Here is a 15,063-nt window from a genome sequence, read left to right as displayed (position 1 = left end):
TTCGGAGTACATTTGAGTATCAGAAGCCGTTAGAAATATTTTTAACGATAACGAAATAGAGATATAGTATAACATATATTTTATTCTAATAGATAAGTTAAGATAATTTTTTTTTTTTTTTATAATCAATTAATTCATTTTTATTCTTGAATTTCATTAATTAAATTTTTTTTCTTCTTCAAATTATTGTTGAATTTCTAAAATAATTTTTAAATGTTGATTCAAGTAATAATACACTTTTGATTAATGGAGTTTTTTTTTTTTTTAAACACGTCAATTCCTCAAATATATCTTATCAAGTTATGTATTGTCTATTTACTTAGACAAAGTATTTCCAATATGTAGTTGAAGTCTAACCGTAAGATTAGAATCAAATTAATATGAAAATATTAAGTAAATAATATATAATTTATTCAATTATTATCTTTCGTTTTAATCAATAGTTTAAAATCTAAATCATTAATACGATAATATATTTTTTATTATAATATTTAATATTAATGATTACTAATAAATTATTCGACGAAAAATTTTTACCAAAAAAAAAATAAATAAATAAATAATAATAATAATAATTTACCTTGGAGTTTCACCATTTTTATCCTCGATATCTAAACGTTCCATTTCCTTCTGCAACATACCACCCTCGCTGAATTTATCCAAAGACATTGTTGTACGTAACGTATGTATAATTATTCACAAATAAAAACGTAAATTAAAAAAATAAAAAAAACTGGCGCTTTATAATATAACAACTCGTATTTACAAGAACTAGCTTGTCGAGCACTGTTCAACTATAATTTATTATTTTTTATATACATATATATATAATATCCATATGTATATATCTATCTTTATCTCTCTTCTTTTTTTTCCTTCTTTCTTTATTTTACTTAAACTTTTTATTTTCTTTCAATATATATATATAACTCAAAAACGTGTTTCTTAATTTAAAAAAACATAAAAAAAATAGCTTTAAATAAAGTTAGCTGCCGCTAACAAGTGAGGTAGACTCAAACACTGGTACACACCAAGATTATCCGTTCTCAATTGACACTGACGTAACAGTAATTCAACGAGATTAAAGTATGGCGTTGACAGTATAAAAAAAAAATATATATATATATATACTTATAAATATTTTATGTATATAATTTTTATTTATTATTATATATCTGTGTTAAATATATATATATATATTTAATGAGGAACTTAAACAACAAAAAAAAAAAACGATACAAGTCGATATAACACTGGCAACACAGTCCTCACGCGGGTTTAGCAACCGGCGACAGTTGTTACGAGAATGGTAGCGCGTCCTCACTCCTACTTGAGTGCCCCTCTCCAGCTCTTTAAAATTTAGTATCCCGACCGCGTGCAGTCCCTTTTCCTTCCCTTGAACCTCCCTCACCCTTCTACCGGTTTTCTTTCTGTTCTTCTTCGCACTATTCTAGTCTTCTGATTACACTTATCCTATTATTTTTTCCCTTAGCACCTTCACAAAACTATAAAATCTATTATGCACTTTAATTATCAGTTGTACAGTTATTTTATAACAACAACAACAACATCAACAACAACAAAAAAATTATATTTTTATAATTTTTATTTTCAATATGATTTCACCATCACTCAAAAATTATCAAGAGCATTTATTTTTTCTTTTTAAAAACTTAAGTGCGTCTAAAGAAAATTATAAACTGTATACTTCATTTCTGGAGTACTGATAGTTAATGAGAAAAAAAATAATCAAGTCCGGACAGAAACACTTATGATTATCTCGGGGAAAATTTTAAGTATCAGTTACTGGTGTATAACATACGTTAAATAAATTTTATTGAATAAAAGAAGGAAATTAATTAAATAAAAGTATAATAATTATTAACTTGTATATTTAATGATACCAATAATATAGTTTGTTGTATTTAGTGTATTAAAAGTATAAATATATATGAGGTAAGTTTAAGATGAAGTAAAATAACATAACACACTGGCGCACTTGGAAGCGCAACAAGAGGGGGATGAAGAATGAGAATAAGACGGTAAATTGGTTGGCGCCGTCTTGTAAGCCGGGCGCGTGCCAAAATCAAAACTATAGTGGCTCGTGCTCTTGTTGCACACTTTTAAATATGCTGTTATCGTTTTTGCGTTATTACTTTATTTTAATATTTTTATTCATAATTTATTAATTGTTTAAAACGTTTTTTTTATTTATATGTATTTTTTTGTCGTAGTACTATTTATTATATATGATTTAAAAATAAAAATCCAGAATTTTTAGCTCCACAATAATTATATAATAAATAAAATTAAAAAATATAACTCAATAATTATATACTGTAAATTTAGAAAGAATGACCGAGACCGAAAAAACGGAGGTGGCGGTGAGCGCGCACGCGACGCGTATTTTCTTTTATACGATACTGGCCAAAACGTAAATTTTATCCTTGGATTTTAGGATACGCGCGTCACGTACATATACGCGTGCGTACTATCAGGGCGGTGGCGTCGATGGTTATAGTCGTGGTGGTGATGGTGGTGGTAATCAAAAATATATATGGTGGTGGTAGTAGTGATAGTAGCGCCGTTTGAAATCCCTATGTCGTGGTTCATAGCCGTGATCGTCGTTGTCGTTGGAAATATGTGTTGAAAAAGAAATTTTTTTAATAATTTGAATTGTGAAAAAAGAGTTTTATCGTTACGGATGATGCACGGCCATGTGAAAACAACAGCATGCTGTAATATTTTTAGAGTATATATGTATATATATATATATATGAGAAAGCGCGGTAGACTAATATTATTTTTATAATCATGTATAAGACATAGCTTGAACGGGGTGCTTTAGGCCGCGCCCAGCCTATCCCTACCCTTTAGCACCTACGTCCCCACTGTTTTACTACAGATGTAGCCCACGGTGAGCTGTAACTTACATTCTCTACCCTCACTACTTGCATCATCCGCGTTCCCGGCACCGGCGAATTCCCCACTGCTCAAAACGGCGCCCGGGAGAATCACTCACTCCACCTTATTCCACGCGCGCGTTTACAAAGCCCATGAGCGACCGCGCGAATTGGAAAATGCCTACGTCATCGAGCTAGTAACACATCAGAGACATCTGCCGGATGCCGGTAGGTAACCTTATTTTGCTTCAGCTTATTTTTCTCTCTCTGCACACCCCCTCGAGCACCACTTTATGATGTTGATGATGGGCCAAAATCCGACTCACTCGCACTACTCTAAAGCTTCTAGAGTAAAGAGTATAGAAGCAAAACGTAACGCGGACTTCCCACTATTGCCAAGGTCAATCCCCACTATATATTCCTCCACGTTATTATATATATTAATATCTCTTTTTTTATGTAGATATGTGTGTTTTTACTCGCTTGCATTACAAGATCCGACAGTGAGACGAAAAAGATCGATGCTGGGAAATTTGGGGCCTAAGTATGATAACAAGAGTGGGTGAACGTCGTGACATGTTACCGCTTTTATTTTTATCATATTTAAATATTATATATTGTTTGATACGTATAATAAGTACTCTAGTCAGAAATAATTGTAAATGCGCATTTTTTGTGTGTAAATATAATATTTTTTTTTAGAATTCAAGTAGTATCGAAGAAAGTTAATTATTTAACTTTATAGCAAAATTAATAGTATAGTTAAATAAAATAAAATCTATATATTGTTAAGGCTGTAAAATAATATATGTACGTTGTTTCAAAAATTTCGGAGCAAACTTTTAAAATTAAAGTAACCGATATATAATATATAGTTCAATGTTTCAAACCGTTAAAAAAAATATATATCAAGATAAAAAAAAAATCGTTGTGCTGTAACCTCGGTTCTATGAGTTATCCTCAGGCGCCGGTTCCACAATTTCGAGCGTTTGGATATATTCTTCTGAGAATTCTCAGGTCAAATGCGCGGCGACGCCCTCAAATTCACTCACTGATCATTCAAAAGAACGAGATATAATTCAACTAAGGTGGCCGGATAGCCTATATTATTTTTGATACCGTATCTTATATATATTCTCTATCTTGTTAATATTACGAAACTTCGAGTGCTTCCGTGTGATATTCTCATGCTTACATCGATACAAAATATTCAAGTATATTTTCTTCCGGTTTTACTGATGAACATAAATTTATACACCATACCTGATTTGCCTATGAATTATAAGTATGTAACATAAAAAAACATGTTACATTCTAACTTGAAATACTTCACTAGCCGCAACAAAATATTATTTTTTGTTTATTGTCAGTTTTTTTTTCTGTGTATATATATTAAACTTGTAAATATGTAATTTTAAAAATATAGTAAATAAAAAAAACATTGTTTAAATAAAAGTATATATACTGTAAAAAAAACCGGAGTAAGTCAACGCTATCCCTGTGTTAAGGTTATCGGTGTTAAAATTTTTCTGGTGTTATAAGCGGTGACATAAAAAAAAATAGTTTTAGTTTTGAAGCATCAAAGATCGAATTCCCTTATCAAGAAAAATGATTTAATCCATGCTAAGTGTATATCTATATATTAGTCAATTCTAATTGTTTTAAATCATTTCAAATTTTTTTGAATCATTTCAAATAATTTTTCTTAATCAGGGTTGTATTTTAAATACAAAAATCATTTTTTATTGCTTTAAAAATTAATGATACGACAGATTTACTGATTTATGGTGTACCTGAAGATCCAAACGTTTCTCGCGGAACGAAAATTTAAAAAAAAAAAAAAAATGAAAAGTAAAAAATCTATTGGACCTAGATTTTTGAAATGTTTTATATAGGTACTATCATGTCAGCAAAAAATGGCAGGCCACCCCAACTACCCCGTAATTGTCAAATTACATAATTTTTTTCCATTTTCGTTGCGCGAAAAAGTTCCGATCTTCAGGTACATAATTTATAAAGAACTCCAAAGAATATTTGTCCACAATGACATGTTAATGTGATTGTATAAATTATGGGAAACAGATTTTTATGATTCACGTCTCTTTGCAAACTAAATCTCTTTAAATCAGTTATTACCTTATGGAAAACATTAGTTATAATAAAAGTAATTGTTATATTATTCCTAAAGATTTAATTTGATAAGTGTCAAAAAATTTATGCGATTCGTTTAGTTTGAGAAGAGTTTGAACTTTTTTTTCTATCACACTTAAGTCAAAGAAAGATACTATCATTGTTGAACTTGCACAATAAATGGAAACTTTGTCCTCGTTATTTTTAAACAAATGAATTTTTATGAAGAATGGAAACGTAGATTGCTAGATTATATAGAATAATGCGTCAAACCTCGTTCTTAATTTTGCGTTTAGAGGTTTTATTTTCGAGAGAAAAGCTTGAACAAAAAATACTAGAGACCCTCCTTCATAAAAGTAACAAAAAAAACATTACAGATATTAAACTTGTTTTGATCGGAGTCAATTTATTCTACATGTACACCGTTTTAAAACCAGTAAGATAACACCGCTACACCGGTGTGAGTGCGTTTTAATACCGCTTATTTCACAATGTACTATAGATATACACTGTGAAAAATAGGAAGTGAATTCAAAATTAATTTGGATTTTATTTCAATCCGAATTCATACCGTTACTCGGGATTCTGGAATTAAAAAAAAAAAAAAGATTCGCTCGACATACGGAGTCACTAGATATCTAAATAAACTTCCGTTCTGAGTGAATTTCACTCCAAGGGGATTAAATAAATGAAAAAAATCATCCACTCCGTATTTTGACTCTGAATGTATTCGACGAAAATAAAAACTGTTTTATCAAAATTAGTTTTAAACATAGTTAAACTTGCTCAAGACAGACAGCAACAATTTGTGTTCAGTCAAAAGCCACAAGAAATAATTATACAGAAAAAAAGAAAATCTTGAACCAAGGAATAAAATGCTTTCGAAATGTGTTTCTTGAACCAAGTAAAATTTCTTACTGAACTGAACTAAAAAATTATTTCGATCGAGAAATTATTTACTTTGAGAAAGACATCATTTTCTCAGTCAGAAACAGTAATTTCTTACTCTCTAAACATGAATAAGTGAAAATAAGTGAATATTCACTAATTCTGAGTGCCAACCGAATCGCTTTTTGAAATTAGTGATTCGGTTTGCACTTGGAATTAGTGAATAGTCACTTATTTTCACTTATTCATGTTTAGAGAGTAGGGGAGGGTGGGGCAGAGCGGCCCCCCTAAGCCAATTATTACTTTTTGTGGCTTTCAACCATCAGATCACTTTACTTTTGTCCTATTTCGAACAAATTTATAGATATTTTGCCGAAATTCTGAAAAAAAAAAAATTTATGGGGCAGAGAGGCCCCCCTCCAAAAAATTAAAAAAATTTTTTTTTTCGTTTTTTTTTTTTTTTTTTTAAATTGTTTTCATCATTAAGAATGTAATTATTTCTCTTGACAACTATTTTTGGTTTTATATTACTCAAAAAAAATTTTTTAAGGTGTAATAAATCGTTCACCCTCGATTAACTTAATTACTAATTGTTATTTAATAAAAAAAAACGATTCTATATTTCTTCTTTGTCATTATTTTGAATCCAAAAAACGTGTTTTTTAATTTTTTAGATTATGGATAGTTTTACTTTATTTCAAAAATTTATCAACTAAAAAAAAAATTTTATTTTCATATATTTTTAGTGACCAAATTTGCCTCTTACATAGAGAAACAGCCGAAAAATATGAAAAAATAATTTTTTCAGAAGTTTCGGCTGGTCCATTTTGCCCCAGGTGTTATGCATAGGGTTAGAAATGTGGAAATATAATAATTTTTTTTTAATTTGACGATAAAAATAGAAAAAAATCACTTTATAACATATAGGATTTATAGTAATTAGTCGAAAACAAAAAAAAATTTTTTTGATTAAAATTTCAGGGGGGTCGCTTTGCCCCACCCTCCCCTGTACCAAAATTTGGAAAATCCAAAATTGCATGTCTTACACTGAGAAAAAAATATAGCTGTCATAGCAATATCGTTATTGATATATTGATATATTTACAATCCTGATTGCTATATTAACCATTTGGATTGCTATACCATGTGTATATATATATTAACAATTATGATTGCTATAATAGCAATCTATAAGAATCGTTAAAACAGCAATATCAAGTATAGAGAATATGACCAAAGAATATGGTTCAATTGACAATACTTTTAATTAAAATTGAAGATAGATAATGCAGCAATCTAGTATTGCCAAGTTAACGATACATTTTGTTATAACAACTATCTACAATTAGTAATACTTCAGATGGTTACGATAACCACATTTTTTTTTCAGTGTAAGTATTCATGGTATATTAAAGATACTCAAGTGAATTAAAAGTTTATTGCATATACAACAATTTTAGACTGAAAACCTTTATATTATTTTGAGTTTTAACATGTTTTTTTTAGTAAAATGTAAGTAATTTTAGTAAAATGCCAAACACATCATATGCATTTTTTATGAAACGGGTTCGATATGGACAAAAATGAATTTTTAATAAAAAAAAAAAATTCGATTACAAAAAAACAAAATTTGGAAAATCCAAAAGTGCACGACTCATGATGCTCATTTATTATGAAATAATAAAATAATAATAAAAAAATGGCGGGAAGCACGAATAACTTTAAAATATATACAATTCTTTCATTAAAATTTTTTTTTTTTTTTTTTTTTATAATTGTAAAAGAACCTACTCAAAATATCTCGATTCATAACAAAAAAAATATATGTAAATAAAAAAAAAAAAAAAAAAAAATTGAATTGAAAAAATTCAGGCTGACCAATTAGCGAAAAAAAAAACAGCTGTACTAGGATGGTAATGCGCAAGCGCCCCTGGTGGAATAAATCTACGTATAATGTATAGATATATCACCATCCATGTTAATTTTACTTAGATATATATATATATAGATATAGTTGTACAGCCTTTTTTATTCTTTTATTAATTGTAATTAAACGACACTGAGTTACCTAGCCATTTGCAAGGGGAACCTACAAATCGTTCAAAGTATTTAAAAAAAAAATTTGATTCAATTACACGGAAAAAAATTAATCGTGAATGCAACATGATGCAGTCATGTTGCATTCACATGATGAAATCATGTTGCATTCACATGATTTGTCATGTTGCATTCACATGATAGTCATGTTGCGGTAACATGAGAAGATCATGTTGCATTCACATGATTATCTCATGTTACCGCAACATGATTATCATGTGAATGCAACATGACAAATCATGTGAATGCAACATGATTTTTCTCATGTTACCGCAACATGATTATCATGTTACCGCAACATGATTATCATGTGAATGCAACATGACAAATCATGTGAATGCCACATGATTTTCTCATGTTACCGCAACATGATTATCATGTGAATGCAACATGACAAATCATGTGAATGCCACATGATTTTCTCATGTTACCGCAACATGACTATCATGTGAATGCAACATGACAAATCATGTGAATGCAACATGACTATCATGTGAATGCAACATGACAAATCATGTGAATGCAACATGATTTCATCATGTGAATGCAACATGACTGCATCATGTTGCATTCACGATTAATTTTTTTCCGTGTACTGGATTTTTTCGCAAGTTATCATGTATACGGGTTCCATACTTGAAGGACAGAAAATTTTTTCAAACTATTTTGATGTTTTTTCCGTTTTCATTGAACTAAATAAATTTTTGAAAAGTATGGAATTAATCTCCATTGAATTATCTTCAAAATAGTATGCAAAATATCTTCCGTGAACTAAAAAGGGTATAATAATTGAAATAGTTGCCGAAGTGAGGCGAAAAAAATTTTTCGATCGTAAAGCACACTCTGATGCTTCGCATCATGAGTCGTGCAATATGAAATTATTTAATAATATTTAATTACATTAATTAATTAATTTATTATAACAATTTAATTTAATTATTTAATTTTTATTTAGTTAAAATAAACATGTGCTCAGGTTCCATTTACTGTGCTATAGCGTGACAAAGAGAGAGTAGTATTTATTCCTTAGGGTGCGAAGGAGAGTGCACCTGTGAGTAAATCCAATGCAAAACTTGCTTGGCTTGAGACTTTAGTAATCTTGGTTTGAGATTTTTCGTGTGACTGAGCGTGTTCAGCCGATGAAAGTTCTTAGTAGTCTGAGTAAGTTACTCAGCCTAAAAGAAATTTTGGTCTGTTTGTCTGAGTGCAGTGTGTTTTCGGCCTGGACACGCTGTTAGCTCTTACTATAGTTTAGGGAGTCATAACACATTATTTTCTTTCATTTTTAAGTTACTTAACTAATGCAAATTTTACAGAAAGCATACATGTACAGATTTGCACTTTACTAATTATTATTGTTTACTTTAGTGGTTTACGCGGTAAAATGTATACTAAGTAAAATGGCGGCCAGAAAAAAGTTAGTTAGTATCTGTAAAGTGTCCAGACCGAAAACTTAGTTCAGTGCGCTGAGTAACTTACTCAGACTACTAAGAACTTTCATCGGCTGAACACGCTCACTGATTAGAGGAAGGATTACTTAAACCAAGAGTTAAAATTTTTCAAACTAACTGCCTTTATTTCCAGGTCAAGTTCCCATACAAAGTCGCCGTTAACGGAAAAAATGCCGTAGGTTGCTCAATGTCTGACTGCCATCGCTCGGCCAAGCATTGGCAATTTGTAATGGGCTAAACCAGGTTAATTACCAGCAGCCATTTAATTTTTTATCAAGATAGCGTAGTCAAATCGAAATGAATTTTTATTAAAATTTTTTAATGTATATGTAATGACTAATGACATTGCTGGTTTCATATCAGAATATGACTTCCCGTAATTCTTTTAAAGGAAACGCCAGACATACGATGCTGCCGATGGCTTATGACTGGCCGATTATCGGCTCGCAACGTTGGGCTACTGTTGGTGAATCAGTGGTCCATGATTGATTCTTGTTAAATGAAAAAATCTACTAATCAATTATTAATTATTCAAATAACTTGTTATCGTTGTTTCCTTTAATTAATAACTAGTTATTTTTGAATTAAACTAAGTTGTAATTAATAAATATTTTTTGAATACAGTTATTTACAACTAACAATTAATATATTTTTTAGTTCGTTATCATTTGCAATCAACAACCGCAATTTTATAACTTTATTTATAAAAATTAATTTAATTAAAAAATAAGTATAGTAAATTTTTAAAGTAAATGACATTTTTAATAATAGTGGTAGAGCAAGATAATTAAACTGGGTTCTCGATAAATAATCAATAAAATTTAAAAAGTTTTATTTTTTTAAATTATGTAATTATAATGGAAATAGTACGAAATCATTATTTTTTGTCTAAATAATTGAAAATATTAATTCAATTGCTCTGTATATTTAATAAAAACGAGTGTTTGTAGTAAAATGAATAAGTAGATCATATAAAAGTATCAGTTCAACATTTGTAGGTTCGTCCAGTATAGCTACCGTTCAGACCCAGCAATCAGAAGAACGGCAATTCGCGCCCAGGTTCCACCAGAATTTTCACCGAGTTTTTTTCACATCATTTACCTTACTTAAATATTTTAAACGTTAATGATCACAAACTATATTAGGTTAATAATATTAAAATTTTTTTTTAGTTAAATTTATTTGCTTGCTTGGCTGATTGCTGGCTACCATTAATCAGCCGATAATCGAGCGCCATTAATGGGCCGAGGTTATCATTCCGGCTATAAGCCGTTTATCGGCCAATAAAAATTGCCATTACTCAGCCATTAATCGACATTCTTGGCTTAGTAATGGTCCGATCTAGGGCCGATTTCCAAACTTAGTATGGGTTCGTACCATTTTCAGTTTCAAAACATCATAGTTCTTGAATTAAAAGTACAACTTTCTTGAACCAATTATTTTTTTTTGGTTCAAGTAAGCAACATAGACTTGGGGTAAGAAAAATGTTTATCATATCAAGAAGTGTGAGTTTTTAAAACAAGTTATTCTATTATTAGACCAAGTATGATGGGAGTATTGACTTATGAATTTTTTTCTCACTTCAAGAAATTTTTGGTTTTCATTCCACCTGCTAAAAAATTTCTTGGTTGAAGAAAATTCATCTTGAGCTGAGATTTTTTTTTGTCTACTCGCGCTTAGGTGGGCCGTTGTGCTCGCTTTCTCTTGTTGTATTTTTAAAATTATTTATATTAAAATCTAACTCAATATCTTGATTAATCACATCAAACATATACTTATAATTAAATACATTGTAACATGCTTTAATTGTATTACTGATATATGAAAAATTTATATCCACAGGCAAAATTAATAAATTTTATTACAATGCAATAACAATTATTCTTGAAAATATCTAAAAAACAATGTTGACAGTTTTTGATTTTTTAGTGTTCTCTTTGAATAAATCAATCAATTTACGCTAGCTATTTAAGGACAATTAAATAAACATGTATTAAACAAAAAATAATCAAAATGTTTTAAAGTTGTCCCGTTTATTTTTAATATTGGTTAATTGTGTTCTTTAACCAAACAATGCTTATTGGCCGACTGTTGGCACAGATTGAGTTTTGTATCATCCATTCATTTGATTTAGTTTGTAAATGAAAATGTAAATATTCTAGTAGTTGTAGTTGTCTAGTGAAGAAATTTTGTTACATATTTTGAAACCACTAAAATTTTTTTAAAATTCATGGCTTAACAATCTCAAAAGTAAAATTTGAAATTTGAATAGAAAGCTATGAAATTTTGTTGAAAGGAACACTGTAAAAAATTCGTGGAGTGAATGCGGATTAAATCCGGAGTGAGTGCAGAGTGAATGAATTTTTAACTATTCACTCCCCTCGGAGTGAAATTCACTCCGAAGGGGAGTTTTCGCGGAGTGTAGAATTTTTTATTAATTTAATCCCTCCGGAGTGATATTCACCCCGGAGAGGAGTTTTGGAACTATTATTAACAAAAAATAACTCCACTAAATAAAATCGAAGTAAAAAGTCGCGTATTACATTACTGAACAGCTGATACGCACACACACACACTCGCGCACTCGCACACACACACTGTTTAACAGTTAAATATAATTTAATATAAATTCATTTAAATATTGAAATTCCGGACCAGAGAGAATTGGGAGTGAAATAAAATCCGCGTCATTCCGAAATCACTCCGCATACGGAGTGAATTCGGATTCACTCCCGATTTTTTACAGTGAACCGACGTCAAACGACTAAGTCCAAGAGTAAATAAATTCACAAGGTTGAAAACTTGATTGTCATGATTTCAAAGTTATACCTTAAGTGCACTTCTAAAATTTACGCTTTAATATACTTACTATTATCTATGTTTATTTATGACATTTATGACAGGCAGATTTATAACTTGATGGGACAGAGGAAACAAGTTTTTATATTTTAGACATTGTGTCTAGTGATGGATGATACAATCAATAGTTAATTTTATTGCTTCAATATTTTATAAATTCTAGATAATTTTGTGGCGCAAATAAAATTCTAGACAATTAAAAAAAAAAAAAAAAAGAAAAAAGAAAAACAAAATATTGTTTATAGTTTAAATGAAAAATAAATTTTTACTCCTCCTCTATTCCTACGAAAAAAAATCTTTTGATCAACAGCTTCTTTTCTAATATAAGTGATAAAAAACTCTACAACTTGTTTTCACCCTGAACGATCTTTTTGTGAAAACCAAGCATCCTGAAGGTGTTTAGTACAAAGTGCAGAGTGAGCCGAAAAAGTGTCAGACCTATATCCCTCGTTGCAATTTTATACTTGAGTAAGAAGACAAGAGTACTGTGACGAGATGGACATTAATTTCCTGATAGAGAAGACAATCGCCTATAAGGTATATTATATTTACGCTTAACCAAGAGAATAATTGATTGTTCGTTAAACAAATATTAATATCACGGTTAAACTTTTATAAATAAAATTAAAAAAAGTTTTAAGTTAACGTTATATGTACTTATTTTAGTTAAAATCAAAGTGTCTACCATAGCCAATATTAAATAACAAAAAACTAAATATTTGTTTATATCCCGAGTCGAAATTTTTTAAAAATTAAACCCTGTTTCAACCTGGTATAGTTTTTAGTCTGAGCGTCAGGTTGAAATGGGTTTTAGAAGATAGAGAACTCCATTGAAATTAAACCCTAGTTCACTCCAGTAGCGCCTACATACGTTCGTTTCCAGGCGAGTTAGGTTGAGAAAGGGTTTTAATTAAAACCCCGTTAGACCCTAGTTCGTCTGATGACCTATATTTACGAATATCATGATCTACATTTTTTCCACTAAATTTATAAAAAATATAAGAAAATTATAAATAGAATTATACTTTGAAATTAAAACAAAATTAATTGAATAATATCGCAGAATTTTACTTTTTCGGTGTGTTTTCAATTTATTTAAGATATACCTTTAATAAATTACCTTATAAAAATATATGTTATTATGAAAATATATATTTTTCTAATATGATATTTATAGTTTTAACATGCTTATATTATTTATAAAATCTGTATCTAAAAAAATTCCAAATATTACGATATTATTCAATTGACTTTGTTTTTATCTATAAGTATAATTATATTTATAATTTTTTTATGTTATTCATGAATTTTTAGAAAAAAATGGATTAAGATATTCGTGAATATATATATATATATATATATATATATATATGTTGATTCATCATTTTTCAATGTATAAATATTAATAACATATTTTTTCTTAAATGTCTACTTCTTTGAAAATTACAATTGAATAATCAATATTTCATTGGTTGATTATTTTATTACTAAGTTTATGCAATGGTACAAACATACGAAAATACAGTAAAAGAAATTGTAAGAATCTGAAAACACTGTAATATTTTAAAAAATTTACCTTACTATAAGAAAAATAATTTCTAAGTTTTAATCCCCTTTTCATCCTAAACAAAAATTTACAGGTTCGACTAGTGTAGGTTGAAGTAGAGTCTTGAATCTCAAATTAAACCCCGGTTCATTCTTTTTCGACCTTATTTAAGGCGTACTAGGTTGAAACAGAGTTTTAAACTTCAAACTAAACCCTAGTTCACTCCTCCTTACTCGAATTTCAGGCGAGTTAGGTTGAAAAAGGTTTTAAAATCGAGGCGGCAAATACCCACATTAAAAGGTTCAGGCGCTACAAGGCTCAGATGGGGTTTTAATATTTCGACTCGGGATATGACCTTTAGAGTAATTCAAACAAACCTACAAATCACTTATGAAAAATTTTTATTCATACGTATTTTAAGAAACCCTCTAAGAATCGGAATGAAGTGAAAAATGTTCAGATTGCTCAAAAATTTTCAAAATCGTAAAAATATTAAAAAACATAATTTTTTTTTTTTTCGTTGCGAAAAATATTAGTTTCTAGAAAATAAATGATCTAAAAAAGGTCCTCGCAAAATGAATGGTTTTCAAGAGTCGCTCAATAATTTAACCAATTTCTAGTGTTAAATTTCAGGCATTTTCGAGTGATCTTAAAAATCTATTTCAAGGTTCTATATTGCATCATATAGTTGCTTTTAAAACGTCATAATCAACGAAGGATACATTTTTTAATGAATAGCGTAATCTATAGTTTACTTCATTACTGTCTAAAAATAACTTAGTAAAATTCACTGTGAATAAGTGAATATACACTGGGAACCAGCTATAAGTATACCACTGGATGAAATAGTGGTATACTTTTATAGCTGGAGAAATAGCGACTATCCACTGATTCATAGAGAATTTCACTAAGTCATTTTTAGAGAGTAGCTACAACACGATATGAATGAAATTTAGGTGTAACGCACACGGAGAGAAATTTATAGTAACCGTTCCTAGTACGTATATAAAATATCATCCGATATTGTTATGGTAGTAATTACTAGGAATTATGAGATATAGGTCCATACTTTCTGGGAAAAGTTTTTTTAACTACAGGAACGATTCCTATCATTATCGTAACAGTTTCTATATCGCATGGTAATAGAATTATTGTATGTATAGAGATATATACATATATACATTTATTA

General features: G+C 29.3%; 1 protein-coding gene across 4 annotated transcripts in view; it reads right to left on the bottom strand.

Annotated features, from left to right (window-relative positions):
• LOC130664161 (insulin-like growth factor 2 mRNA-binding protein 2) overlaps nucleotides 1–15,063 on the bottom strand; it is a 106,229-nt gene that overhangs the window by 41,057 nt on the left and 50,109 nt on the right. For 2 of the 4 annotated variants that reach the window (XM_057463967.1, XM_057463968.1), the window contains exon 1: nucleotides 581–1,550. The exons of 1 other annotated variant lie outside the window; for it this stretch is intronic. In XM_057463967.1, the coding sequence (XP_057319950.1) occupies nucleotides 581–669 (89 nt within the window). In that variant the 5' untranslated portion in view covers nucleotides 670–1,550. Of the gene's footprint in view, nucleotides 1–580; nucleotides 1,551–15,063 lie in introns of those variants that run through there. One more of the 4 variants, XM_057463970.1, reaches the window with a different exon arrangement.

Source organism: Microplitis mediator, chromosome 2 (assembly GCF_029852145.1).
Source record: "Microplitis mediator isolate UGA2020A chromosome 2, iyMicMedi2.1, whole genome shotgun sequence".
Lineage (NCBI taxonomy): Eukaryota > Metazoa > Arthropoda > Insecta > Hymenoptera > Braconidae > Microplitis > Microplitis mediator.
This window is presented reverse-complemented; position numbering and strand designations above follow the sequence as displayed.